Source organism: Labrus bergylta, chromosome 10 (genome assembly GCF_963930695.1).
Source record: "Labrus bergylta chromosome 10, fLabBer1.1, whole genome shotgun sequence".
NCBI classification, from domain to species: domain Eukaryota; kingdom Metazoa; phylum Chordata; class Actinopteri; order Labriformes; family Labridae; genus Labrus; species Labrus bergylta.
In genome coordinates, this window is record NC_089204.1 from 25,487,853 (window position 1) to 25,514,618 (window position 26,766).

The window sequence follows — 26,766 nt, forward strand, 5'->3', positions numbered from 1 at the left end:
TCTGTTTTGTGAAATCAGGTTACTTTGTTTGTTTGCTTGTTTTTTGCAGCTATTCTTGTTTTGATATACATAATAAGCCTCGGCTTCATCCTACACCTTTTCGGCCATTGTGTTTATTTTATTTTATTATTGTTCGTGTATGTTTTATGCTTTGTGGTCATGGATCGAAATAAATATTTACTACTAATTTACTACTATTGTCTTATCTGGACCCTGAGTCTGTTTTGATTGATACTTTATTATCTTACATTTCAGACCTTTTATTTATATTTATTTTATATAAAATCCCCCCTTAGTCTAATTGTGTTCAACCTTAGATTTTACATATTCTTAATTGAGGTTAACTATTTTGCTGTTTGTATATTTATCCTCTTCTAGATTTTGTTGGAATATTTTGTTGTATGTTAAATTAAAAAAATGAAAATACGAGAGGGACGAAGAAGAGGACAGCGTCCAGGCAGTACATGAATGACATCATAGTTAGGCTACTTATGTTAAATTAAAATAATTTAATCAGCCAAATCTATACTGTAGGCTGAAATGTATTTATTTATTTCCAGAAAACGGGTTTAATGTAGGCGTGTTGTTATTATGTTTTACACTTTTCAATATCATACTGATCTGACTCATTAAAAGCCAGTTAAATTTCTTCATAAAACTTGAATTTTCCTTACATTTTATTTGAATTAAATTAAATTAAATTAAATTAAATTAAATTATTTTTTTTGTTTATTATTATTATTATTATTGTTATTATTATTTTATTATAATAAAGTGAATTAAAAATTAGATTCTAAACTGAAAAACGCAAAAAGGAAGGCAGACTGCCACGTGCAGTGCCGCATTTGGATGTGTCTGAAGCTTGGAGCTTGACTTCCCTACGTTTCTCCTACAAATGGGCCTTGAGCTTGTTTGGAGGTTCTAGCAGGGGAGCGCAGCTACTGGTATACCGATGATGGTCGTCCGCCGGTGGGGGGGACGTCGTCCTCATCGACCGAGCGCGGAGCTTCGGGAGGGACACACATGGAGTGGTGAGGGAGGAAGGGGACACCCGCCTAGCCAGCCAGATCAGCCGAATCAACCCTAGCGATCAATGGGGTGACAGATGTCGCAGCCAGATCGCCCTCACATCCAATTGTACATAAAGAGGGTCATTCAAATATATACCTCACGATACAACAACCTTTGAATGTCATGGTGTCACAAAATAAAATGTTCACTGCAGCGTATGTAGGTCTAAGATATTTAAAAGCGCAGTTATTTTATGGGTGGAAGCCATGGTCAACAATAACGTTTATATCCGGAGGTGTTATAGTTTATTTTGTGTGCGAGCAGTTTGGAGTATTTCCCATGATGCCTGGCGACATTATGTGAATAAGCTGTGTTTCTATTGGTCGAAGTACATCGAAATCAGTTATAAGATGTTTCTTGCAGGACTTTCGATGTTCTCGTTAAGAGTTTCACTTGCTCCAAATGTTGCATTTAATGTCACGAAGGAACACATTCATATTTGAACCATTGTATTTAGAGAAAGTTCCAAAAATCCCGTTTAATGTCCTAATAGTTCCCAACACTTTGCTTACGAAACTTTAATTTGAGGAAACGAATATTAAAAAAAAAAGATTGACTTATCAATATGCCTTGAGAAGTGTCTTACTGTTACCTTCTTGTAGTTGCACAAATTGTTTGACTGTAAGCTACTGTGTAACTGTAAAATAAGGTCAGTCTTAATAAAAGCCACAGGTACGTTCACTGTAGTTATATGCTTTACATTGCTTTTATTCAATATCCAATCAAATGCAATTAAATAAACACGATTAAATATTTCCCAACACATATTTATTACGTTTATGAGACAGCAAACTGCAGGGCACAGATAATTAAGCAGCTGATAAATGACAAAACGTGATGATGTGAATATTATCCATTCACTTCCTCTGGTTCAGATGTGCTTATAAATAAAATAAAAACATCTACCTCTACAACATATCATGATCTGTTGTCTCTTTTTTTTAAATAACCAACGTTATTTTCATTTGAAATGTAACTGAATTACATAATTGTAAGTTTTGACAGTGATATTATAACAGATAAAAAGAGCTGCCATACAGTTGACAAAATTAAACTTAAATAATAATTAATTTCTGAATTTCAGGCTTGTTAACTTTTAAAAAAACAAGCTCTGTATTGCTTTTTCAGTAAAATTTCATTTCAAAACTTCATTTATTATTGAAAAGACATTGAGGTTTCTCTAATTTCCAATGCTGTCGAGATTACAACACAATTTAGACAAGCAAAAAAACACAGAATCAATGACATAAATAATATAAATCAATTAAACACTTAAACACTGGAAACAAAGTGGCTTGAAATAAAAATCGTTAAGTCTGCAAGAGAGGGAAGAACTTCAAACTTCAGAGTTGGCTGGAGGGCGTTTCAGAAACACTAAACTGTTGTTGCATTGCTTTCTAATACATGGAATTTAATGAAATGATTTTTGGTTTGCCAAGACAGCAGTTTCGACATGAAACCTCAACAAACTGTAACAGGGAAGTAACAATTGGAAATCAGCTTGAGTAAAATCTGCAGTAAGTGTAGATCACACATTGCCCGTTACAAATCTACTCCTTTAACGACTTATTCATAATGAGCACTGCCTTCAACATCCACTGCACTACATTTTTGTAGTATTCACTCATGTTTCCGTAACATCGTTCCCCTAGTTTTTCTGCTTTTGTGGATTTCAGCAGCTCCCAAGAGACTCTTGAACTCAAGGTCCCATAAACAAGTCATTTCCTGTTTGTGTGTAGACAGTTGTCTGGTGCACTGTGTGAATGTGAATAGCCTTATGCCTACTGTTTTAACTTTTTAACACGAGAAAAGACACACTGGCTAAACAGAGACCAAACATTTATTGACATGCATAGTTTATTATCAGCAGCAGGAAGGTTTGTCCTTGAATCAATATTAACAGAAAAATAAATAAGTCTTGGTTTCAGCAGGAAATAGCTTTTTAAAATTCAATAACACATGTTCAAGTTAAACAGTCATAGCTTACCAAACCGTGTTGTTTTCCAGCTTTACATGTCTGAAAAACACAGTTTGGAATCACAAAGCTTTCCGATAGTGTAACTGTGATAAGGCACTTCTTTAAAACACATTCAAATCCTTGAATCCTAACGCTCTCCTTTGTTCAATCTCTAAAGCGTCTGAGATTCGGCTTCCACTGCTCCGTACTGAGTCCAGCTCCAGTCCTCTTCCTAAGCAGAGAACAAACACATAAATATTGTACTTTGATATTCAATGTTCTCCATCCACCATTTACCAAACATTTTCATGCTGTTCTTCCATCTTCAAACAATCTGGGCCCTCTGTGTTAAACACATTTCCTTTAGAGCAGAGTGTTTGCAAAGGAAGTGTTTGCCAGACAGAAATAAAAGTCAACAGACCCTAACTATGTACACTGCCTGAGCATATTTCCTACAGATGTCTTCTGCCGAAGTAAGTCAAGCTTGTCAGCAGCAAGTTTTTATTTCAGCAATCTGTTTAAATGTACGACAGCAGTCACTAACAAAGCCTCACCATGATACTGTGCTTCATCTCCTGGGTTGCATCTTGCAGCAGCGACGTCAGTAGACTCAGATAATGTTGATTCTCATCCAACAACTGGTGCACAGTTTCACTGAAAGAAGACTCTGATATATTAATAATAATAATACTTCACAGTATATGATAGCATAAATGTTTGCCTTCAATTTTGGAGTTGTTAATACAACAGAGAAATATTTCCATTTTTCGCAGATTCATATTTGAATCCATCTAGTAAGTAAGGAAAATACGAGTCCTGCTTCTAAAAGCTACCAGAGTTAAGGGTGCATTTGGCGACCTGTAGTGGCAGCTTTATTGTTGAAATACTTTTATTACACAAAATGAAACTTAAAACTAATTTCTTCACAGAGTCTGTCAGATTCAACTGAATTGCACATGAAATTGAAAAAGTGTGGAAAAGAATGGTGAACTGTACAAATCTCACCTTTCAGTAGGTCGTTGCATTAGAGACGGTGAAGGAGAATTGTTCTGGGCCTAGAATCATGAACACATTGCATTATTCTACGTGCACATTTAGTACAATACTGCAGAAGAAGAAGAAGCTCCAACAACATCACACGAAGCTGAGGATACTTTCTGAATTATTTACAGGAAATATATCTACTCACACAGGCAATCTTCAGGAGGTACCAGAACTCCTTCTGTCTTTTCATTTGCATCAGCATCACTGCCGCCTCTGCAGTTTTTATGTTCTCCACTGCCCTCTCCAACTTAGGGAACAAATCGACGATGCGTTGCTTGCACACCAAAATTGTACTACAAAAAAACAAACCAGGAAAAGAATCAAATCAACACTGGAAACTAGACAACAAGCTGACTGTTGCATGCGTGTACTGAACTTCACCTCTTACCTCAGATGAGTGTAAAGGTCTTTCAGAACTCTGTCCTGGTTCTGAACTGTTTGCAGGATGGTCCTCACCATGTCCGAGCTATCACTGTAGCCATGTGGAGGGTCAGGACCTGTATGAACACACAACTCTGTGATGCTAGTCCATATGCAGTCATCTGCATCTCATCTTTTTGTCCTCATTTTTAACCCTGCTGGATTCAACAAGCGAGTCCCCTCTGACACATTTGTTCAGCGAATCCTTCTTAAAATCCTACCAACCAATTTATTTACTGATTATCCAGTTGAAATGTATCCATAGCAACAAGCATATAAAACCATAAATACCATAAAAGGTACAATTATTGCCCCGTTCTTTGCCTCCACCAAACAATGAAGAAGCAGATTACATCCACCTATTTGTTTCAGTCAGAATGGCACAACTCTGACTGGGACGGAGGATACACAGGAAAACCTTTGATAGAATACATGATTCTCGATACAAAACAAGGCCATTAAGTGGATGATGAACATTGTCCACTTATCAATCACAGGCAGTATTGTTGGAGGATGTATATCAAAATAAACCAGATAAAGTAAAACTCCCTCCACAAGTTGCAGTACTATCGCTTTCACAAGAATGGGATGGACATAAGGTCACAGTGACAGGTCACCCTTTAGTCCAAGTGGATATTTGTTGCAAATTTGGGGCTGGGACATTGTGTGCAAAAGAATGGTTTCAGACAAATGTATAGACACCACTAGACTCACTAAGCTTTTAAAAGCAGCCAGGATCCCCCAAAGCCATGTCTATTGTTTTAAATGTGTAATGACTGGTACTTACTTTTGCATTTATCTTTCAGTTGCTTGTAGAGTTCAATGGCCTTTCCCTCACTGAAGTAGAGATAGAGAGATAGAGAGAGAGACAGAGAGAGAGAGAGAGCGAGAGAGAGAGAGTATACAATTTAAAATGACACGGCTGTGTCTTGTTTCATATTGGCTAATTAAGCAGAGCAACAGTGAGCTATCCCTCATCGGGGGAAAGGATATGTTCTCATTTTCTCCACGTCTGTCTTGAAAACAAAAGTTAGGAAACTATGTAAACATTAAAACAATTTTTGCTTGCTGTAACCCTACACCTCCTCATATAGAGATAGAGATCCAATTTCAACAAGCTCAACGTCAAATCTACAGGCCTGGCTCTATCCAAAATATAATCTGAAATATGTTTGTTTTTATGTGACCTTTTATTAATATGAGTTATTCATATGAAGAGGGTAGCTTACAAACCAACAGCTGTTCACTACCAAAGAGATTCCCTGATGATATGCAGGAGGGCCACTGAAATAACTTAAAAGGTCCAATATGTATGATATCTACTAAATGAAATCATAAAGTGACCTTACCATATAATCAGACATTAAGGAAACATGCTATGTTGAAGTGCTGGCTTGGCCATGTAAATGAGATACTTACAGCTGCTCCATTACATCCCCTTGTTTCCTGGCAAACGGGCTTCTCTGCAACTCAACAATCTCAGAGTGTAGAGCCACTATCTCTTCATCCAGGTACCCCACATCTGCCACCTACAACAGAAACCACTTGAACACATGTACTCTCCATACTACCAGCAGCTTTGTGGAGGATTTGTGTGAATTAAACCCACCTTCATAAAACCGTCAGCCTTCTCTTCATTTTCCTGCCAGGTCTTCAGCAGTTTTTCCGAAGCTTCTCCAAAAACACACAGAAACACCAGATAGCACACTTGAGCTTTAGCAATGACTTTAAATGATGTGTCACAGCGGGGGGGATTAACATCCACTCACAAATGCCGTTGTGTCTCTGCTTGGAGTACTGCTCGAGGTCGTGCTGGATGCTGGTCTTAAAAAAGGCCAGTTTGGCTCGGAGCTGCTGCGACTGGGAGAACAGCAGGTTCTTGAAGCGCGTCAGGTTGGTGTTGTAGCGCAGCAGGCTTAGCCTACACATGAACACATCAAAGTTTAGGATGTTCCAGTGTGTGGGTTCATGTGTGTAAGTGCGATTGTCCACTCACATGGCAGCCCGCTGTCCCTGGTACAGACGGATGTAGTCTTCTTTCAGTCCGCAGACGTAGTGGACCGCCTCCCCCCACACTTTCCGCAGTGCAGACAGAGGAAGCTGCGTCTTCGTCTCTCTCACTGAGATAACAGAGATAGAAAACGTAGATAAGCTCCTGCCTTCAATACAGCTTAAAGAATGTACTGATCCTATAACACAACTTACTCTGCCCCAAAACGAGACTTATGTTTTACTTTTCTAACACAGACACCTACACAACAACAATAAATAGCGTGCCTGTCATAAGCAAATACTTTTTACAGCAACAAAACTAAACAACAATTTCAGTGCCATAACGAATCTCCACCACCAATAAAGGCAGGGTTGGCAGTTTTCTCCAGATACTTTTTAAGAATTTGGTTGAAATTGTCTTTAGGTCCTGACAGACATTAATAACTCGTGCTCTGAAAAAGGAACAAAGAAAATCTTTCATCTGTAGCAGTTGTAAGCCTGTAAAAACTTCCACCAATGTCTGCCACGAGGTGCCAATCTGATGAACCAATCACACGCCTCCCTGTCTCCCTGCTCGCTCTCTACCCCATGCACGAAAGAGCCCACGCTCACAGCATGAGCTGAGGTCTGCTTCTGGATCAATGGCGCCTTGTGCATGTAAGTGAGGGGCGTGGCTTTTGAGGGAGCACAGAAGGGGAGGGGGTGCAGACGGAGCGCTTAGGGAATGCTACTTTGAAAAATCAAGCTAGTTTTAGAAAATGATCAACCCTGCCTTTAAGCCTTCTTACATTCATACGAGTGGGAGCTCCACATTCACGCAGTCAGACATGCACTAACACAAAGCGTTACTCTCCCGGGGCGCTGGTGGCGCAGTGGTTGGTGCGCGCGCCCCATGTATGGAGGCTGTCGTCTCAAGCGGGCGGCCCGGGCTCACATCCCACCTGTGGCTTCCTTCCCGCATGTCCTTCCCCACTCTCTCTCTCTCTCTCTCTCCCTGATTTCCGACTCTATCCACTGTCCTATCTATCCATTAAAGGCATAAAAAGCCCAAAAATAAATCTTAAAAAAAAAAAAGAAAGCGTTACTCTCCCTTGCTGGCTCTGCTGATCCTGTCTTGGCCCTGTCCTGCCTCTTATAACCTCTGACATGACATTCATAGTGAAGGCAAAAATTGGGCTAATGAAAGATTATTCAAAAAGTGATATCTTCACATCATATAAAGATGATAAAATATGTTAAACCAAAAAGGTATGCTGGTACATGCTAAAAATGCTCCCTGATGCTCTTTAGCGGAAACACATTAGGTAGAATAAACAACACTGGGAAGGAAGCAAAATGGTATCTCAATGATTATCTCAACTTTAAAATACTTCATCTCTATAGATCTGCCTGAGAGATCAGATTCAATGACATGTGTGTCAGACCTAAAACTTGCAGTGAATTTAAACAGAGCATGGACTGTTGATCTCTCTGAAAATCCAATTTCTGTGGTATCATATTAAAGCTCAGTACTCATTCATGTTTCTCACCTATGAAGTTGACACTGTCTGGCAGAGGTCTGGCAGTCAGCGGTCCGGAGTATTTAGTGAGGCTCTTATCAAACAGGAAGACTATGGAGCTGTCCCAGCCTTGCTGAAAGTAGAGAGAAAGTATGGCTGTATTTACTTCAGAGTGTTTGAGTTGAGGTTTTTCATATAAAATAAATTAACAATAAGTCTTATTCAGATTTATTATAAGCATTGTTCACTTGACTAAAGACCGTTTGGAAACTGATGTCATAAAAACAAAACAATTACATGACTTTCATAAACATGAATATAAAAGAACAAAGGTCTTCTGCTGAGCATGCACTTGTGGTTTGTGATTGTTGACGTTGCATGTTTCTTTTGTGTTCGTCACATACCAACCCCTCTGGCAGACAGTGTGAGGGTGGCCATCGTGGGTCGAGGGAGATTCCCGTCTCCAGCAGCAGCTCCTGACTCAGCGGCGCGATGTGTGTCTGCGTGTGTGTCTCTAGGCGGAGCTGCAGGGAGTGTAAGCTCTCCTCTGGCTCCAAAACAAGCGAGTGCAGCTGTGCCGACGTCATGTCCAACACGTGGATCACCTGCAGAAAGAAAATGCACAGTAAGGCGGGGGTTTTCTTTTTCAACAGGGATACATGAAACTCAAATGATCTAATAATAAAGGCGGGGCAAACTATCGAGATGGCAACATATTGTGGTTCTGACTTGTGAGATACAGTAATCGGATAATTTATTCAAAATCTTGATAATATCATTTAAAAAAGGCGCTCTGAACACATTTTCCTGGAAATGTGACTCTCAGCGTCACTAGTTTATGACTAAAGAAGAAGTCGACTGCAGACTAAAAAACGGAGAAGAAGACAGCGTGATAATGTCGGACAGCGATGTCAGGCGTTTAAGATATGAAGCGTGATAAGAGGTGAAACTGAAACTTAATCGTGAACAAATACATGAATCCTGCACGTTTCCTTTTAAAGGCATTTTATATTCTTCAGGTAATACGATATCCTGATGCATCATTATGTGATTGTCTTGCAGTATATCAATTATTGCAGAATCTCTGTATTGTGATATTAACACGTTTTTGTAACTTCATTTACTCTGTGATTCCACGCCTCACCGAAAAATATTTTTTTTAAGTGACGAAAGATTTAAAGTAATGACCTTCATGTTGAGAATTTTCTGCAGAGCCGAGTAGTAGCAGGGCTTGTTTGTGTCAGGATCCTGCCCTCCACCTCGGGCTGCAGGGTCCCACAGTAACAACATCTGAAGTAGAGACTCTACAGGTTCAAGCAGCGGCCTGGAAGCACACACAGACACATGCACACAGAGGTTAGAAGCAGAGATCAGAATAAAGGATGCTTGACTGGCATGAATAAAAGAACTCAGTCTTTTTTTTTTTTTAATCTCTACCTGCTGATATTGTTTGGATAAGGCAGACGTGTTGAGAATCTGACTTCGCCATTCATATCCTCGACTGCCATGATGTCTTTGGGACCTTTGTTCTTCACTTTACTTGTCCTAAAAAAGAAAAAAAACAATTATTGCAAAAAGTTTCGACTTATGATAAACAAGATAGAAACTTGATGTACAAAACTGTCAAAATACTCAAATTTAAAATGCAGATGTTGTGTGAATAAAAAGAATGTCATCAATTTGTTTGTGTACTGTATATTCCATGTTTAAAATGAGTCTGTGTGCTCATTGTACATTTCTTATATTAGGATTCAGGGTCTGTAAAATCCCTCAAATGTGTATTTTTATTTTATTTTATTTAACCTTTATTTATCTAGGAAAGTCCCACTGAGATTAAAACCCTCTTTTTCAAGGGAGTCCTGGCCAATGTATGCCAAGCTTCCTCTGAATACAGACAGGAAATGCATCTGTGCCATGATGACTCACCACTGTACAGGCTGCATGTGGTGCAGAAAGGGGCGAAAGCCACATGTGCATTCAAAGATCACCGTCCCAAAGCTCCAGTAGTCTACACTCACGGTGTAGGGTTTACTCTCAAACAACTCTGGAGCCTGAAATGCACACAGGTAGACTTAGAGAGAGAAAAGTATTGGGGGAAAACATTTCTGATAAAAAAAAAAACACTTACCAGATACTGCAGAGTTCCTACAAAGGATGTGCAAAGACTGCCCTGATCTAGGTCTTTTGCATAACCCAGATCTATGATTTTATGGAGAAGCTGAAGGGGGGAAAACGTTTCATAATGAGAGAAAGGAACAGAAAACCACTGAGTATATACAATTTGCAGATTACAAAGGATGCACATACAAAAGGAAATGAGCTCACCTTCCCACCAACTTCCTGCAGAACAATGTTCTCAGGTTTTAAGTCTCTGTGAATAATCTTATTCTCATGCAAATACTGAATACCCGATCCTGTACTTGGAGAGAAAATATCAGTTAGGGCATTATGCATCAACATGTGGCTTATTGTAGTGAAAGTAAAAGAAGAAAATACTACCGATGTCACTGAGCAGCAAGAGGACTTCACTTTCTTTTAGCCCACAACAGTTTTCTGGTTTATTCAACATCTAAACAAAGAAGAAGTTAATAGCATGATGCTTGGAGGGATAACAAATAGTCTGTGGTCCTCAGACATTACCCACTTGGTACCTTGCGTAGGTCTCCTCTTGAGCAGTACTCCATGGCCAAAAGAGGTAAGTCATTCAAAGCAATGGCGCTCAACTCCTCTGGCACCTCTCTGGCCTGGACCACATTCACATGATTCAGCCTACAACAGAAAGAGAGTAAAACATACGGTTATGATTTGAAACGAGGAAAACAAGCTTACACAAGTTGAGGATTTAAACGCACTTCTTCATGATCTGGATCTCTCTGCTCCAGCGGTCTTTATTCTTTGAGTTCAGCTCCAGGCGGCAAAGTTTCACAGCAATCTTCTCTCCCGCCTCCTGATCCAAACACAGACAAAGGATATAAGCGAGCCGCAGACACATCAGGGAAATATATATGATCTCACAGAACATACAAGGTGCTGGTACAGGTAGACATGCCCAAATCCTCCCGTTCCAAGTCTCTCCTTCATCTCCCAAGAGCCGCACAGCTGGCTCTGTTTGAGGGCAGACCGCTCCATAGTGTGAGGTCTAAAACAAGGTAGGCTGCTAGAGACCTTTGTAAATAAAAGAGAGAATACAAAACATGTGTCACTGTCCTGAAACATCAGAAATACTTGATTAATCCCTGAGGGGAATCTTGGGCGTTACAATATCTCCTACACAGAATATAAACCTAGAGATATAGGCATAGAGATATAAGATATAAGCATAAAGATACAAATCTAAGCATGAAGATATAAGAGATAAGGGAGAAATATGCAAATGTCAATTATATGTACAATAAAAAAAACAACAATATATATACACTAGGAATGAAATAAATATAGCAACAAGTACAATAAATAACCATTTTATAAACCTGTTTTGGATTTCATGCGTGCTTTGAATCTATTTGTTCATTTTTTAAAGGAGTTTGTTTTGTGTTTATTTATTCTAGTCATATGAGAAGTTTTTTTTTTAAGGAGGTGTTCGCACATCCAACTATCTCATAAAGTAGGTGCATAGGGCGACAAACTATTACTTTAAAATAAACACTTGACAAAGGTCCAGAAGGACCGAAACGATGTGATTTTTCTAATAAATTGGTGATAATTGGCAAGAGTAGTGTGCAGGATTTGTGATTTGTATGAAATGTGCTACACAAATACAAATACAATTTGAATTGAATAAGAAATATAGCAGTATGTAGATATTTAAATATGTACTGCCATGTATCCAGAATTTGAATATGTAAAAATATGTTCTTTAAAAAATGAGTATGTACAGATGTGTGCATCACATACAGATGTGTGCAACACGTACAGATGTGTGTATCATGTACAGATGTGTGCATCATGTACAGATGTGTGTATCATGTACAGATGTGTGTATCATGTACAGATGTGTGCAACATGTACAGATGTGTGCATCACGTACAGATGTGTGTATCATGTACAGATGTGTGTATCATGTACAGATGTGTGCATCACGTACAGATGTGTGCATCATGTACAGATGTGTGCATCACGTACAGATGTGTGCAACATGTACAGATGTGTGTATCATGTACAGATGTGTGCATCATGTACAGATGTGTGTATCATGTACAGATGTGTGTATCATGTACAGATGTGTGCAACATGTACAGATGTGTGCATCACGTACAGATGTGTGCATCATGTACAGATGTGTGTATCATGTACAGATGTGTGTATCATGTACAGATGTGTGCAACATGTACAGATGTGTGTATCATGTACAGATGTGTGCATCACGTACAGATGTGTGTATCATGTACAGATGTGTGCAACATGTACAGATGTGTGTATCATGTACAGATGTGTGCAACATGTACAGATGTGTGCATCATGTACAGATGTGTGCAACATGTACAGATGTGTGCATCACGTACAGATGTGTGTATCATGTACAGATGTGTGCATGATGTACAGATGTGTGCAACACGTACAGATGTGTGCATCATGTACAGATGTGTGCATCACGTACAGATGTGTGCATCACGTACAGATGTGTGTATCATGTACATATGTGTGCATCACGTACAGATGTGTGTATCATGTACATATGTGTGCATGATGTACAGATGTGTGTATCATGTACATATGTGTGCATGATGTACAGATGTGTGTATCATGTACATATGTGTGCATGATGTACAGATGTGTGTATCATGTACATGTGTGCATGATGTACAGATGTGTGTATCATGTACATATGTGTGCATCACGTACAGATGTGTGTATCACGTACAGATGTGTGCATCACGTACAGATGTGTGTATCACGTACAGATGTGTGTATCATGTACATATGTGTGCATGATGTACAGATGTGTGTATCATGTACATATGTGTGCATGATGTACAGATGTGTGTATCATGTACAGATGTGTGCATGATGTACAGATGTGTGCAACACGTACAGATGTGTGCATCATGTACAGATGTGTGCATCACGTACAGATGTGTGTATCACGTACAGATGTGTGTATCATGTACATATGTGTGTATCACGTACAGATGTGTGTATCATGTACATATGTGTGCATGATGTACAGATGTGTGTATCATGTACAGATGTGTGCATGATGTACAGATGTGTGCAACACGTACAGATGTGTGCATCATGTACAGATGTGTGCATCACGTACAGATGTGTGTATCACGTACAGATGTGTGTATCATGTACATATGTGTGTATCACGTACAGATGTGTGCATCACGTACAGATGTGTGTATCACGTACAGATGTGTGCATCACGTACAGATGTGTGTATCACGTACAGATGTGTGTATCATGTACATATGTGTGCATGATGTACAGATGTGTGTATCATGTACATATGTGTGCATGATGTACAGATGTGTGTATCATGTACATGTGTGCATGATGTACAGATGTGTGTATCATGTACATATGTGTGCATGATGTACAGATGTGTGTATCATGTACATATGTGTGCATGATGTACAGATGTGTGTATCATGTACATGTGTGCATGATGTACAGATGTGTGTATCATGTACAGATGTGTGTATCACGTACAGATGTGTGTATCATGTACAGATGTGTGCATCACGTACAGATGTGTGTATCATGTACAGATGTGTGTATCATGTACAGATGTGTGTATCACGTACAGATGTGTGCATGATGTACAGATGTGTGTATCATGTACAGATGTGTGTATCACGTACAGATGTGTGCAACATACAGAAATAATAAATAAAAAAGGGTATACAGCAGTTTAAGTTCAATAATAAATAAATGAGTTTTATTTATAGCACTGAAATAAGTACAGCTTAATAGACATGGTTTAACTCTCAGAGGGTTATTATGTGGATCTTCACACACCTGTCCTCTATACATCTACAGGTAACACATTTAAAGGAAACATGCTTATAATCCCAGAAGTTATGTCCTATGAGGATGATCAGATTAATCTTTTATCACAATTACTGCTCAGTTAGCGTGGCAAACCCAAACTATAGAATCAATGAAAAAGTCCACTAAAAGAAACCACTCTAACATTAAACATTAAAAACTTACCTGTGCAGGAGGTCAGGGTCCAGAGTTGACAGTGAGCTCAGGCTAACTTGTGATTTCTGAACATTGTTGCTCAGAGTTAGCTTGCTGTGTTGTTTACGGTTTGTTTTCTGGTTAATTGTGACTCGAGAAGGCCGAACCCGTCGATATGATTCATTTAGCCGCTTACAGACAATCAAACGTTGCTTTAAACGCAAAGGTTTACGATTTGTTTTCGTGAAATTTTCAGGTGGGAAGCTTCAACGAGAGCCGAACAATCTAGATAACTATGCAAAGTGAAAGTCTGCCTTCAGGTGTTGTCGGAAATATCGGAAAAACGAGGGTCTAACTTAAAAATGAAGGCGTGTGCACCCTCAAGTCGTTACAAAAAGTGGGATAAGAAGTGATATCTGACATGCTGAGCCATCCAATGTACCCTCATAACACGCAGAAACCATATTGGACCAAAGTAAAAGCTGGCGTGTTATTCAAAAACGTTGCAACCTCATACAAACAACATATCACTTAACGCGAATTTGTCTGGCTAACTCATTCTATGTTTTAACGTTGTAACCATAAGTTTCTGTTACCTTAAATTAGTTTTGAGGTGTGAAATACAAAAACATATTATGTCCTTGTTGTTGTTATGATATTATAACGACTTCGTGAAGAACGATTTTCTGATTCGGAACTATCCGAGGAGTACGGGAATGCAGCATTTGTAGAGAGACAAGCCGACGTTGTTTCTGCGCATGCGTGACTTGCTTGTCTAGCTTTTGGAAGGACTACGCCCTCTGTAGGGGGATTTCCCACCCACCCACATCTAAACTAGCTGATTAAAGTGGCGCATTTAACATCAACAGGGGTGTTAAATAAGTCTTCTCATTTTACCCCCTTAACCATAAAACAACCAAGGCCATAGCAAAGAAAAAAGAAAACATTTGCAAAAGTTTGATAAGGTCTTAATGATTTCACTAGATGGTGCCACATGCACATCTTCAGTCATGATGCAACAGCAAACATTGTTTAATACAGTACTTAAACTGAAAGGGTGACATGTGAAAGGCTGTATGTGTTTAAGACAGTTATCCTTTGCCTACACACATATTCATTTTAAGATTACATTTTAAAGAACAGCCCATGCACACACAAAAACTAAAAATGTTTATAGCACGCAATCTTCACAATTATCATAGATTTGAGTTCCTCTGTTAAAAAAAACGACTTGGTTGCAAGTGGTTTTAAAACACCTGTTTTTTCCCCATTTTTCAATCATAAAAATAGTCTTATATTTTGTTATTCTTTCTTAACAGAAGTGTGATTTTTCAGGATTTACTCATAATTTCTCAACATGTGAAACAAAAGATGACAGGGCCATGAGCAATAAGTCACGATATGTGACAACACATTAAAAACAATAATAAACCGCTGATGCTATGGCAGCCAGTGCTGTTATATACCTTCAACAAAACTACTTCTTACTCAAACAAAATGTTCTGAAATTGGCTTTTGTGTTGTTTCGGAAGAAAGATGAACTACAGAAAAAAGGAAAGAAGGGAAGTTAATTTGTAAATCCTCAGCACTGTTTGTGGCCTGACACTTTACACTGTTTACATCTTCTACATTTTGTATAATTATATATTTATTTATTTTTAATCTTACCTTATTTTTCTACATTTACTGTATAATACTGTATGTGTATTAGTAATATTTGAGTGTTTATTACATGGCCTTGTGGAACAGTCTTTACATTTCACTGCACATCTGTTTGAGTATGTGACAAATAAAAATCTTGAATCTTGGCCTGGAGACTTTCAACAGATCCAGGGTGAATTCGAAAAAACAAAGTAAGTTTTTTAAAATCATCAGTACTGAGACTGAAAGCACAACCCATCTCCAAAACAGTTGGCACAATTAATACACCCTAACCCTGAATGTGTAAAGACTCAATTAAAACAAAATTATAAAATAGATGCACTGAGGTAAAGTCCAACATTGTCCTAAAGGTCTGACAAGATCAAATTTGAATATTGTTAGAAAATCCTGCAACAGGATTACTGTAAACAAGACCCTGTCCTTTTTGAAAAGTGTTGCTGGCATCAAATTGTTTTTTATTTTCCAAAAAGAATGACATTTCTCAGTTTCAACCTTTGATATGTTGTATTTGTATTTTCAGGGTTTCAGTGTTTAACAAATCACTTCATTCTGTCTTTATGCCGTTCCTGTGGGACAAAAGGTTACAGTTAATAAGAAAAAAATAAATCCAATGAAATTACAAACGTTTTTTTATTACAAGTTCTAAAAGCAGCTTTTCAAAAACTGCTTTCACAACCTTTTTATTTTAACATTTTGGCTTTTTTTCTCATTACGCTGGAAAGCAGAAGTGAACAGGTGTCTTGTGATGAAACGAGAAGCAGACATATGTGAACATAAGTGGCGGAACTCAAGCCGCGAGAACATTACAGTTCAGAATGTGTTCCTGGCTGTTTTACCTTCAAGCTCTTCAGGTTTTATGTTTTTTTTTTTTTTTTAAGGAAACAGGAACCAGAGGACAGTTAAATGGCCATCAGAATTTCAGCAGGAAACTGAATGTAATGATTTAAAATGAAAATAATAAACTTCTCATCACAGACTTTTAAAGACACTCTGACAAAAGTAGAAGGCATCAACTATAATCAAGCCAACAGACACATATCTATAGAATATATCTGCTCTATATCATGTCAAGGATAGTTTCAATTTGAACCCTCATCTGCATCTTCACGTCATTCTCATTTCTCCTTCTTCATTTTCTCTACACTGAGGTCAATGTGTTTGTGTGCAAACCCTCAAAAAGCGCTTACATGTCTTAGTGGAAATGGACATGTCACATAAAAACCATGGTAATGCACAATACTCCCCATGGAGTTACATACTGTACAAACAGGAGACCACACAATTAGACCTATGGACCTGACCTATCAAAAAGCCCCCCCAAAAAATACATCCTGCTGGTCTTTCCATGTGTTGACGGGTCACTCATGAGGTCTTTAAATCTGCAGGTACTTTCCACCAGTGGGCTTCTGATACAGCCTTTAGCACACCTTTTATTCCTCTACTGCAATTTAGATCTTTTAAAGAGATATATAAGTAACAAGTTGAGGAAGAAATCAAAACTGAAAGAAGTGAGTCTGAAGCCTTCGGGGCTGAACAGGGATTGCATGTGTCCTGGGCAATTATCCCGGGTTTCCCTGAGTTAGGTAATGTCTGCACAATTCTTGTTTTTGTTCAATATCTGTGTGGGTAAAGTAGACATTTATCAAAATCTGAATTATCAAAGTAGATCAATTACTGAACTAATGTGGGTTGTTTTGTGTCTCATGCTTCCTGACCTCCTACATGTTGTATTTTACCTCTTCCTTTAAAGCCGTCCGGTCCGCAGAGCCCTGCACCAAGGTGTCATATCTGCCCATTGTCACAGTCCCTGAGATGGAAGCATGAGTAACACAAGCGTCAGAGATTTGAGTCCAGAAATCCCCGAACATGATCAAGTGCTCATTGTTTTTGAGGAAGTTGAGTAAGATTAATAGTATGATATGTTATTTATTGAACGACAGCTGCAGCCTCATGGAAAACAGATTTATTAGTAAAGAATAAAGTAGGTTAAACTCATCCGGTTAATTTACAGATGTTTATGTAGCAGAAGTTTGTGCTTTTAGGTGATCTGGATAAATGATGCAGCTGGTTACAAGTGACAACAGAGAGATGATTCAAGAGGATGTATAAGTCAGTATTCATGCAGGGGATGGTCTTCTCTTAGTGATGTCATTGTTTCTTATACAGCGATGATTGTAACAATCACATCCTTTGGTTCTGATTTTTGTGTGTAATTGGTTTTAATGATAAAAAAAACAAAAAAAACATGCTCAGAGTGAGAAGCGTCCTGCTTGTTACGTTTAAGAAAAATGATAATTTGTTTTTTAGTAGCATCTTTATTAATGAGGTCACAGACTGATGGACAAGTAATGCAACAATCATTAAAAACAAACAAACAAATAAAGCAAATAAGCTTTGGGGTGAAAGAGTAAGAATACACAAGTCTTAAAGTCACACTCCTGGGATACGAGTGATTTGTTTCTCTCATTTACTTAAACGCTGTGCAGCTTCCTGTCCTCTGTCTCAGACTGATGAAATATAATATGTAATGTTAGAGAAATGTTATCGTCCCAATGTTTATGTGTTTTTGTTGTTGCAAAGTTTAATCCTCAGGGTTTCTTTTTTCTTCTTTTGACGATTTGAACTTAACGCTCTTTAAAATTGTATCGCTTAGTTGATAACATTTTTAATCCAGCAATATTTTTCAGAGTTTAGGAGTTTGATTTCTAGACACTTTGTTTCAAATTGTAACTGTTTTTGATTTAGCTCAGTGCTTTTTGTAATTGATTTTAAGCGTTTGTTGTTGTTTTATTGTGCTTATGATCTCGACGGCATTGGAAATGAGGGAAACCTCAGTATCCTTTGGAGAATAAATTAAGGTTTGAATTGAACTGAATTGAATTTTATTTATTGTTATTTCTCAACAGTTTTTTTCTCATACGAAGCACTACGGGCTGAATGTTTGTATGAACGGTGGATTATAAATAAAGATTAGTTAGGTTGATTTCATATATTGCAGCATAACACTTTAGGTAAGGAAAATCTGGAAATTCACTGATGCTTGATACGTGATCATTTGTCTCTTTTGTTGTGTGAATTGAGTCATTGTGATGATTACAAATTCAACCGCCTGCAATACATGAAAGGAAATATTTCCACATAGACTCTTAAATGGTTCTATAGTATTGATGATGATGATACTGACATTTAATAGATATACAATCTGAATCAAATGGAGCAGAGGACAACTACACATTTTATGCATTTAAAGCTCCTGTGAGGAGTTTTCACCTGATTATTAAACTGACTGAAAGTCATATTGATGCCTCTTAAAGAGTTACAAAAGCAAACGATACACTCGGGGACATGATTGACTTTTTCTGTACAGTAATTTTGAATGCCTGAAACTTTAGGTGCCAGACAAAGTGATGACAGAACAGAAAGCAAAGTGCAAGACTTTTCTGACACATGAACAGGACAAAATCAGCAAAGGGTTAAGAGGTACAACTTTGTCAACAGGACATATATAGACACATATAGCCAGTTTCTCACATGACCTTTAATGATGTACCTTCATGAAATGGGACACCTTATGCTGATTAAATGAGAGCATTTGACGGGAGCACGACCAAGCAAATGCAGATCATATTTGGTACATCATAATATACTTGGGAAAAACTGTTTTTATACTTTCACAGATTCAAGAGGGGAAATTTAAAGAAAAAATGTCAAATGTTAAGTTGGGTGGATTCCATCCTGTGCAACGTGTGTGTGGTAAAAATAAATCGTTGTTGTGTCTCAAATTTAGAGTTCTAAGAATCTACTTATAACCTGTACTTCTACCTTTGAATCAGATGTGGGACTTTGTACCAACAGCTGCAGACATGACCAATTATGGATACATGATGTATGTTTCTTAAAGCTGTATTACTGTGGTTTTAGGGGAAGGAGGGGGTGTGAAGTGTGTCTGTGTCAGAGAGGAAGTGATGAATGCTTCAGACAATACGTTGCCGATCAGCAACAGAGATGCAGTGATGTTTTCAAGCCCTCCTCACACTAAACCCCTCCCACTGCAGCCGGTGTGTTTTTAAATGGGAGGGAGAGCAAGGAGGACCAGCACAAATCAGAGGATACAGCATCACCTCAGCGAGACAAGATAACAAAGAGCCTCACCAGGAGTACGAGTCCAGACACAAAGGTAAATATCTCTCTCACAAAGCTTTTGATGACCATGATATTTGACAAAAGTTAAATTGTTTGAGTCTCTTTACAGTGCCTAATATTGAAGATCATTAATGTTATTCATTGGGGTTTATTATGTGTACAGTGTATGTCACCTTCTGCATAAAACATTGACTCCCAGGGAGAAACCTGACCCAGAAAAAAAGTTACTGCAGGAAAACCAATCTGAATTAACTTCTAAATGATTCATGTCATAGACGTGTAAAGACCTTAACTGTACAGATTTCAATGTGCACACTAAAGATGGATGCATTTTAGATAGATTTCAAGCAAATCCTTCACACGGATATGAAAAAGAAGAGAACCACACAGAGGGACTTGTTTTGTATTGAGGAAAATGTATAAAACGCTAAAAAATGGTTTGTAAAAATCATGTCTGTGTTTATGCCGTGCATGGTCTTCTTATGTGAAATAACGTGATCTTAAACATCATATATTGTGTGTGTCTGTGTGTGTTTAGGTTCTGTGGTTTTAGTGAGACTAAACATGCCTAGAGTGTTCAATTTCCGGCTTGACTCGTTTAGAATATATAAAAATATACTGACGTTGCAACTTGTTAATGTGGTCAGATGTTTGTCTTTGAAGACTTGAAATAGATATTAACTGAAAAGATCAACATGGTGAAATCATATTTGCACAAGAAGAAAACAGAATTATACAAATAGTTTTCGAAGCAAATCATTCACATACTTCAGGTAAGGGAACGGAGACAAACTGTATTTGAAAGGAGTAAACTTAAAGCTCCTGAGTGTAGATTTGATCTGGTAAAGAAATAAACTGAAATGAATGCAGAAATCTCTATACCACCATCAAAAGCAAAAGAGAGAAGACTTATTGCTTTTATAAAGTCATTTTATATCCCTGTCACTCCTGTCGTGGGGAAGATGTCAGACAAACTGATGAACAGCACATTGCCTGAACGACCTTTTTTAATAGTTTACATACCAAAGATTCAGTATGAGTTGAGCAGAAAACACTCCGAACACTTGTACAGGAAAAGATTATCAACTACATAAATCATCTCGCCCCGTCCGAAGAGGGTACCAAAGTCAACACGATCCAAAAGATCCTCAAAGGAGCTTTAATCTATACGCACATCAAAGTGTTTGTTTGCAGAAATTGGGCATGAAAATAAAGTTTGAACCATTCTTTTGTCAGTATCAAGTTTATACTGTGACCTTGAAATATCTATAAGATCTATGTTTGAACTGTACACTCTGCAAAATAAAACCGATGTTATTTTGTGCAGCAATCAGCCTAAATAGATAATGTCCTCACTGTACAGATAGAGATGACGTTTACAGAACAGAGCGCACGCAGTTAGCATGCTCTATCTTGCACATTCAAACCTCCACAGCATGGTCTTCCCCTCCAAATTAAATGTACAATGCATACTGTGTGATGTGAAACTTTAACCCAGACAAGGATCCACGCGTCTTTCCAGTAGACACACATGTCTGTTCAGTCATGTGCTCAAAGATGAAGTCCATATAAGGCCATCAGGGCTTTGGATTCTGAGGTACAATGTTGTTCATTTCTGGATTTTTTTTTTTTGCAGACAAAAATATCCCCAATAAGGAGAAGTGGAACCAGAAGTGAAGATGAACCTGTTAGTCATCCTCGCTGTATTTGCCGCTCTAAGTGTTGATGTGGTAAGCATAAAAATGAGGAAGTAAATAGAGGTTTTATTGTCATTCCCACGGGACTCAGAAGATTTTTCTAAATTAGTCTCAAATGTGTTTGTGTGTGCTCTTTCTCAGGCTTTTTCAGGAAAAAGGTCCAAAAAGAGATGGTTACCTGAGCCCCGGGAGACTAACAATGGTGAGCCAACACTCAGTGCAACGTATTCTTAATATTCTAAATATAACTGTGATGCCAGATTTGAAATGATCCCATCTCTCTCTTTTTGTTATGTTATCTGCAGAGATGTGTCGGTCTGGAGACGGGAGCAGCTACAGAGGATTTGTGTCAGAGTCGGCATACGGAAGCAGATGCATCAACTGGAACAGATTCACTCAACCAAGAGGAGCTTCAAAAGGACTTGGGGACCATAACTACTGCAGGTATACTTCCAATCCCCTTCATCAATTAAAGTGTGCAGCATTCGAGTCCAAGACAAAATTACAGTAAAAGTGTACGGTATGACATGATACGGTACAAATATATTTGTCAAATATTGGCCAAATATGATAGTATGTTTAATGTTTTTGATTGTATGGAATCGTAAAGTAGTGTATCATGTGGTGTTATATTGCATCTAATTAAATTGTATGTTTTTGTGTCATATTTTATTATGTCCTGTCCTATCCTCATATGTTGTGCTTTATCGTATCATAGATAGATATATAAATACTGTTGCAGAATATGACACTTATACAGCAGCTGCAATCACAGTCAAGCCATTGCATCAAAACACTGGACGATAACTTATCTTATCTTATCGTTTAAATGCATAGAATCGTTTAATATCTTATCTGAAAAATGTATATGAGGGAGAGCTATCATGTGTTGAATATGAGTTGATCTGAATTCCAGGAATCCAAACGGGAGTTTGATGCCGTGGTGTCGTGTCCGCAGAGGACAGAAGTACTTAAGAGAATTCTGTGATATTCCCAGATGTAAGTAAGATAGTAAAATAATTAATTAACCATTATATTGAATGTTTGGCTGGATCTTTGTAGTGATCTCTGTTTCTTGCTCCCTCACAGGTTCTACAGAGACGGTGAAACCTCCTCAGGCCGTGGATACAGGTTTGTTTGTCTGAATGCTGTCCAAAGCTGTTCCATCATCTCTTTTTTGGTGCTTCTGTTTTTCAGCTTCACTCAATGACTTGTGACTTTGTGTCCCTGCAGAGCTGACATGTGGGGAGAGGTCTGAGCGGAGGCTGAATAAAATTGTAGGTGGCTCCTTCTCACCTATCGAGTCTCAGCCATGGGTGGCTGCCCTCTTTCAGCAGCGTTCTGGTTTCCTGTGTGGTGGCTCTCTCATCGCACCGTGCTGGGTTGTCACAGCCGCACACTGTTTCTCAGACGGGTGAGTAAAAAAAAACACAGCACTCTATCATTTCCTCCTCTGCAATACTTCTACTTTAATAGCAACATGACTCATCGGGGTGTGCAATATGTTTACTACACCGTTGTGTGGTTATGTTAACCATTTGTGTTTTCTATTCAGCGACGACACCAACATCAAGCATCTGTCTGTTTACCTGGGGAAGTCTGCCATCAATGAAACTGAAGCTGACAAGGAACAGAGCTTCACGGTGGAGAAACTCATCATCCATCAGAAATTCAACGAGTCCAATTTTGACAATGACATAGGTAAGCACAACCGCACCATGTGAAAGAACACAGCTGCGTTTCCAGAGCAGGAACTTTCCACATGGATTAGGGACTTTAGGAGGTACTGATACATTTTCACTATGGGTCTGCAGGGGAGTTATAGCTTTCTGAAAGTACAAGTACTGGAGACTGGAACTTGTAAAGCTCAACATTTGTGATTGGTAAAGCACTGATGGCATTCAACTCTTTCAATTGCAAAAGACTTCAGTTCAAATAGCATCATGACACCATTTCAACACCTCCCTCTAATTACCATTCACGTGATCTTAAGTCAAATCTTTCTGAAAGCTTCGATTCACGGGTTGGGATGACATTTTCAAAAAATGGCAGAGCGCATGGTCGTAAGTGTTTTCACACTTAAACCCAAAGCCTTTCCTGTACACAAATTCACAACGCGACTTTATTACTTCCAAGTTCAACAAGTTCCATTTTAAGGACTCAAGAGGCCTTGTTTGAAGCGCAGACAACTACAGTCTTGAGGAACTTTTCGATCCCTTCAAAAATGACTTTTTTATTATTATAAGCCCCAGGAAAAATTTAAAATTAATTAATATTGCAAAAACTTAAATTAATATTCAAATACTTGACCCTGTCGGCCACATGCCCTTAGAATCAACCTTACTGTTTCTTCCCCATACAGGGCCCTATTCTGCTTTTGGTGGAAACGAGGACTGTGAGTCAGTAAGAAAAGAGTCCAATGGTGCTAAGATACATTTTGTCTTTGTCTTTCAGCGCTGTTGAAGATCAAAAGCAGAAGTGGAGGATGTGCGGTGAAGTCAGAGTCTGCTCGGACAGTGTGTCTTCCTCCGCTTCGCACTCAGCTTCCTGCAGGAATTCAGTGCAGCATCGCAGGATTTGGACATGAGAGATCCTGTATGTAGTGCAGATACTCTAACCCACAGATTAATGACAGACCTCTCATGCCATTTCAGTCATTCTTATCACCTATCAATGTGTTATCTGCAGTGGCGTGGCATTACTCCCAATACCTGAAAGAAGCTAAGGTGAAACTGATCTCCCGGCCTGAATGTAGAAGAGCATCGCACTATGGAGATCTCATCACAACAAACATGTTCTGTGCTGGGAGCCCAGACTGGAGCACTGATGCCTGCAAGGTAAAACTATTTACTCGCCCTTTTTGTTATCAAAGAGAAAATGTGTCTACCAGGAAACAAACTGTTTTGAACATACGCACATGTGCAGACAATTTAAAGACAGTTATTTGACATTTTCAGAATTATGAAAATATACAAGGTCGAGAGGCTTTAAGATGGAGGGAGAGAAATACATAGAATCAATGTTACAAAAATCAAATTAGAGACCTGTGGAATAAGAGAAACATGATTTATTCCCATTAATAAAAAGACTGACCTTCAGTTTGAGGGATAGGTAGTTGATGTCTTCTTTAAAGATGAGTCAGAGTCTGAAATATTTGTTATAGTCAGCAGTTTCTATTTAAAATCCCTAAATGTGTATATATGTGAAAGTTTGCAATGGAAAAGAGGAAGTTCAAGGAGTCCAGAGTTAACACTAAAAGAGAAAAGACTGAAGGCATATTGCTCCCAAAGAGTGATCTTTTCAAGACTTGCTGGTGAAGTATGCAAAAAATAAGAAGCGCTTAAAGAAAAGGATTTAAGATGTAATCTACAAACTAACACTCAACATGTTTCAAGCTGTGACTAAACCTTGCTTCCTCTTCCTCTTCCTCACAGGGGGACTCTGGTGGTCCGCTGGTGTGTGAGGTGTCAGGCCGGATGTTTCTGTACGGAGTGGTGAGCTGGGGCGACGGCTGTGCCAGAAGGAACAAACCAGGTGTTTACACCCAGGTCACCAACTACAACAAGTGGATCGCAGTAAAAACAGGGCTCAATAAATTCACCGATGGAGTCATGTATCCCCAAAAATGAAGCTGTGGCAGAATATAGGAGAATGGGCATTTCATTTCTTTAAGGAAAATTTGGCAGCATGCCTGCATAGCTTTTGTGTGCGAATGCAGGCATTTTGTCGTGTTGGAGTTGTGAGCTTTCTTACCGTTATTGTTTGGAAAAATTTCCATTTTGCACATTGAATATTTACTGTTGTAGCTGAAAGTGAATGTATTCTCAGTCGATAAGATAATGTTCTGTATATAATGTAAAATACCTTTTTTTTTTAAAAGAGGCAAGAACCGTTTTTATATCAAGAGTGTGGATTTCTTTTTAAACAAGCTATTGTTTATTAAAGTTTATTTTTCTTATTCTATTTAATGTAAGTATTTAATCCTGCAGAGGCTGGCCTTGCTGTTGAGCATTTTCTTAATAAATTAAATATTTGTATAACATGTCTGTCATGCTCTTTACTTTTCAAACTTGCACACACCTACCTGCATGCTGACACATCTCTGTTTCTCTGTCCTTATTACACACAGAGCTGCAGCAGTGGTGTGCATCCCAATTAATGAGCATTACTGCCTATCCAGTGAAATATATGATATCTAACTCTAGAAATACTACAAAAAAATAGAATCCAGACTCTCACCCTGGTACTTTGTGACAGTGTGAATTTAACTCAGTTCATTATGTCCTTGATGGGTTAGGGTTAGGGTTTAGTCCCTCAGTCTAACACTAGAGGGCACTGTTGTGTAACATTTACAGAGGAGGCGCAGTAGCTTTAGTGTAACCTTACAAATTGCCAAATGAACCTAATTTTAACAAACTAAATACAGACCATATGATGAGATAAAGAACGTATTTATTTACTTCAACAATTCTTTTTATTCTTCCAGATCATTTCAACAGCATATTTGGGGCTTTGTTCATGCATCTCTTATTCCCTGAATGACCTTGGAATTTACTTTTTTTTATTTTTTATTAAATATGACACCCAACAAAAACGTGAAGAAGCAGGTTTCACTTTGACTTGTATATCCCCTGCCTGACCCTTCAAGTCGCTGTTTCAAATAATTATTTTTGTTTAGTTTTAAACTTACAGAGTGAAGCTTCCATCAATAAAAGTGATGAAAGATTTCATTTGGACAATTATTGGGAAACAAGAATCAACAGCTACACTACCAGCTAAATATGATCATCAAGTTTTATTATTAAATGCTAACATGCTCCTAATGACGGGGGTTAGGCAGGTATTACCAAATAACTTATTCAGCATCTTTAGTTAGTTAGGCTAGTTTTTGCTGATTAGCACCCCCGACAAAGCTGGCGGAAATTTTGTTGCTTTCTAGTTTACTCAAACACCAAAATACTGGGCACAGTAACCTGATGATGGTGCATTACATGAAAAGTGGGCTGAACACCAAATTCAAACACCTTCTCAGGAAAACATGAATGACAAGTATACCACATTCCAGGAACATGATTTATCCAGAACTCCAAATGTTAGAAGATAAGTCAGGGAGTCCCCGAACTCATTAGGATTTATCCTCTGGTCACCATGC

General features: G+C 38.4%; 2 protein-coding genes across 3 annotated transcripts; one reads left to right on the forward strand and one right to left on the reverse strand.

Moving 5' to 3' along the window:
- Nucleotides 1-810: 810 nt before the first annotated feature.
- LOC109990727 (inhibitor of nuclear factor kappa-B kinase subunit alpha-like) lies at nt 811-14,433 on the reverse strand. Of its 2 annotated transcripts, XM_065959725.1 has the most exons (22): nt 14,143-14,433; nt 11,008-11,148; nt 10,836-10,930; nt 10,635-10,752; nt 10,483-10,552; nt 10,309-10,397; nt 10,112-10,201; nt 9,910-10,034; nt 9,421-9,528; nt 9,172-9,307; nt 8,388-8,588; nt 8,014-8,116; nt 6,489-6,612; nt 6,262-6,413; nt 6,102-6,163; nt 5,912-6,021; nt 5,280-5,329; nt 4,461-4,569; nt 4,218-4,365; nt 4,034-4,083; nt 3,583-3,682; nt 811-3,260 (listed from the first exon to the last, which is right to left on the reverse strand). In XM_065959725.1, the coding sequence occupies exons 2-22, from the start codon at nt 11,110-11,112 to the stop codon at nt 3,201-3,203; spliced, it is 2,205 nt and encodes a 734-aa protein (XP_065815797.1). In that variant the 5' UTR covers nt 11,113-11,148; nt 14,143-14,433; the 3' UTR covers nt 811-3,200. The 2 variants fall into 2 exon arrangements, with proteins under 2 accessions (XP_065815797.1, XP_065815798.1); XM_065959726.1 differs by lacking the exons at nt 11,008-11,148; nt 14,143-14,433 and having other exon boundaries at nt 10,628-10,752.
- Nucleotides 14,434-19,793: 5,360 nt separating this feature from the next.
- plaua (plasminogen activator, urokinase a) lies at nt 19,794-25,654 on the forward strand. The gene is made up of 11 exons (XM_065959838.1): nt 19,794-19,951; nt 21,554-21,647; nt 21,756-21,816; nt 21,920-22,058; nt 22,531-22,613; nt 22,704-22,745; nt 22,848-23,028; nt 23,170-23,315; nt 24,069-24,209; nt 24,303-24,451; nt 25,049-25,654. The coding sequence occupies exons 2-11, from the start codon at nt 21,597-21,599 to the stop codon at nt 25,241-25,243; spliced, it is 1,188 nt and encodes a 395-aa protein (XP_065815910.1). The 5' UTR covers nt 19,794-19,951; nt 21,554-21,596; the 3' UTR covers nt 25,244-25,654.
- Nucleotides 25,655-26,766: the final 1,112 nt, after the last annotated feature.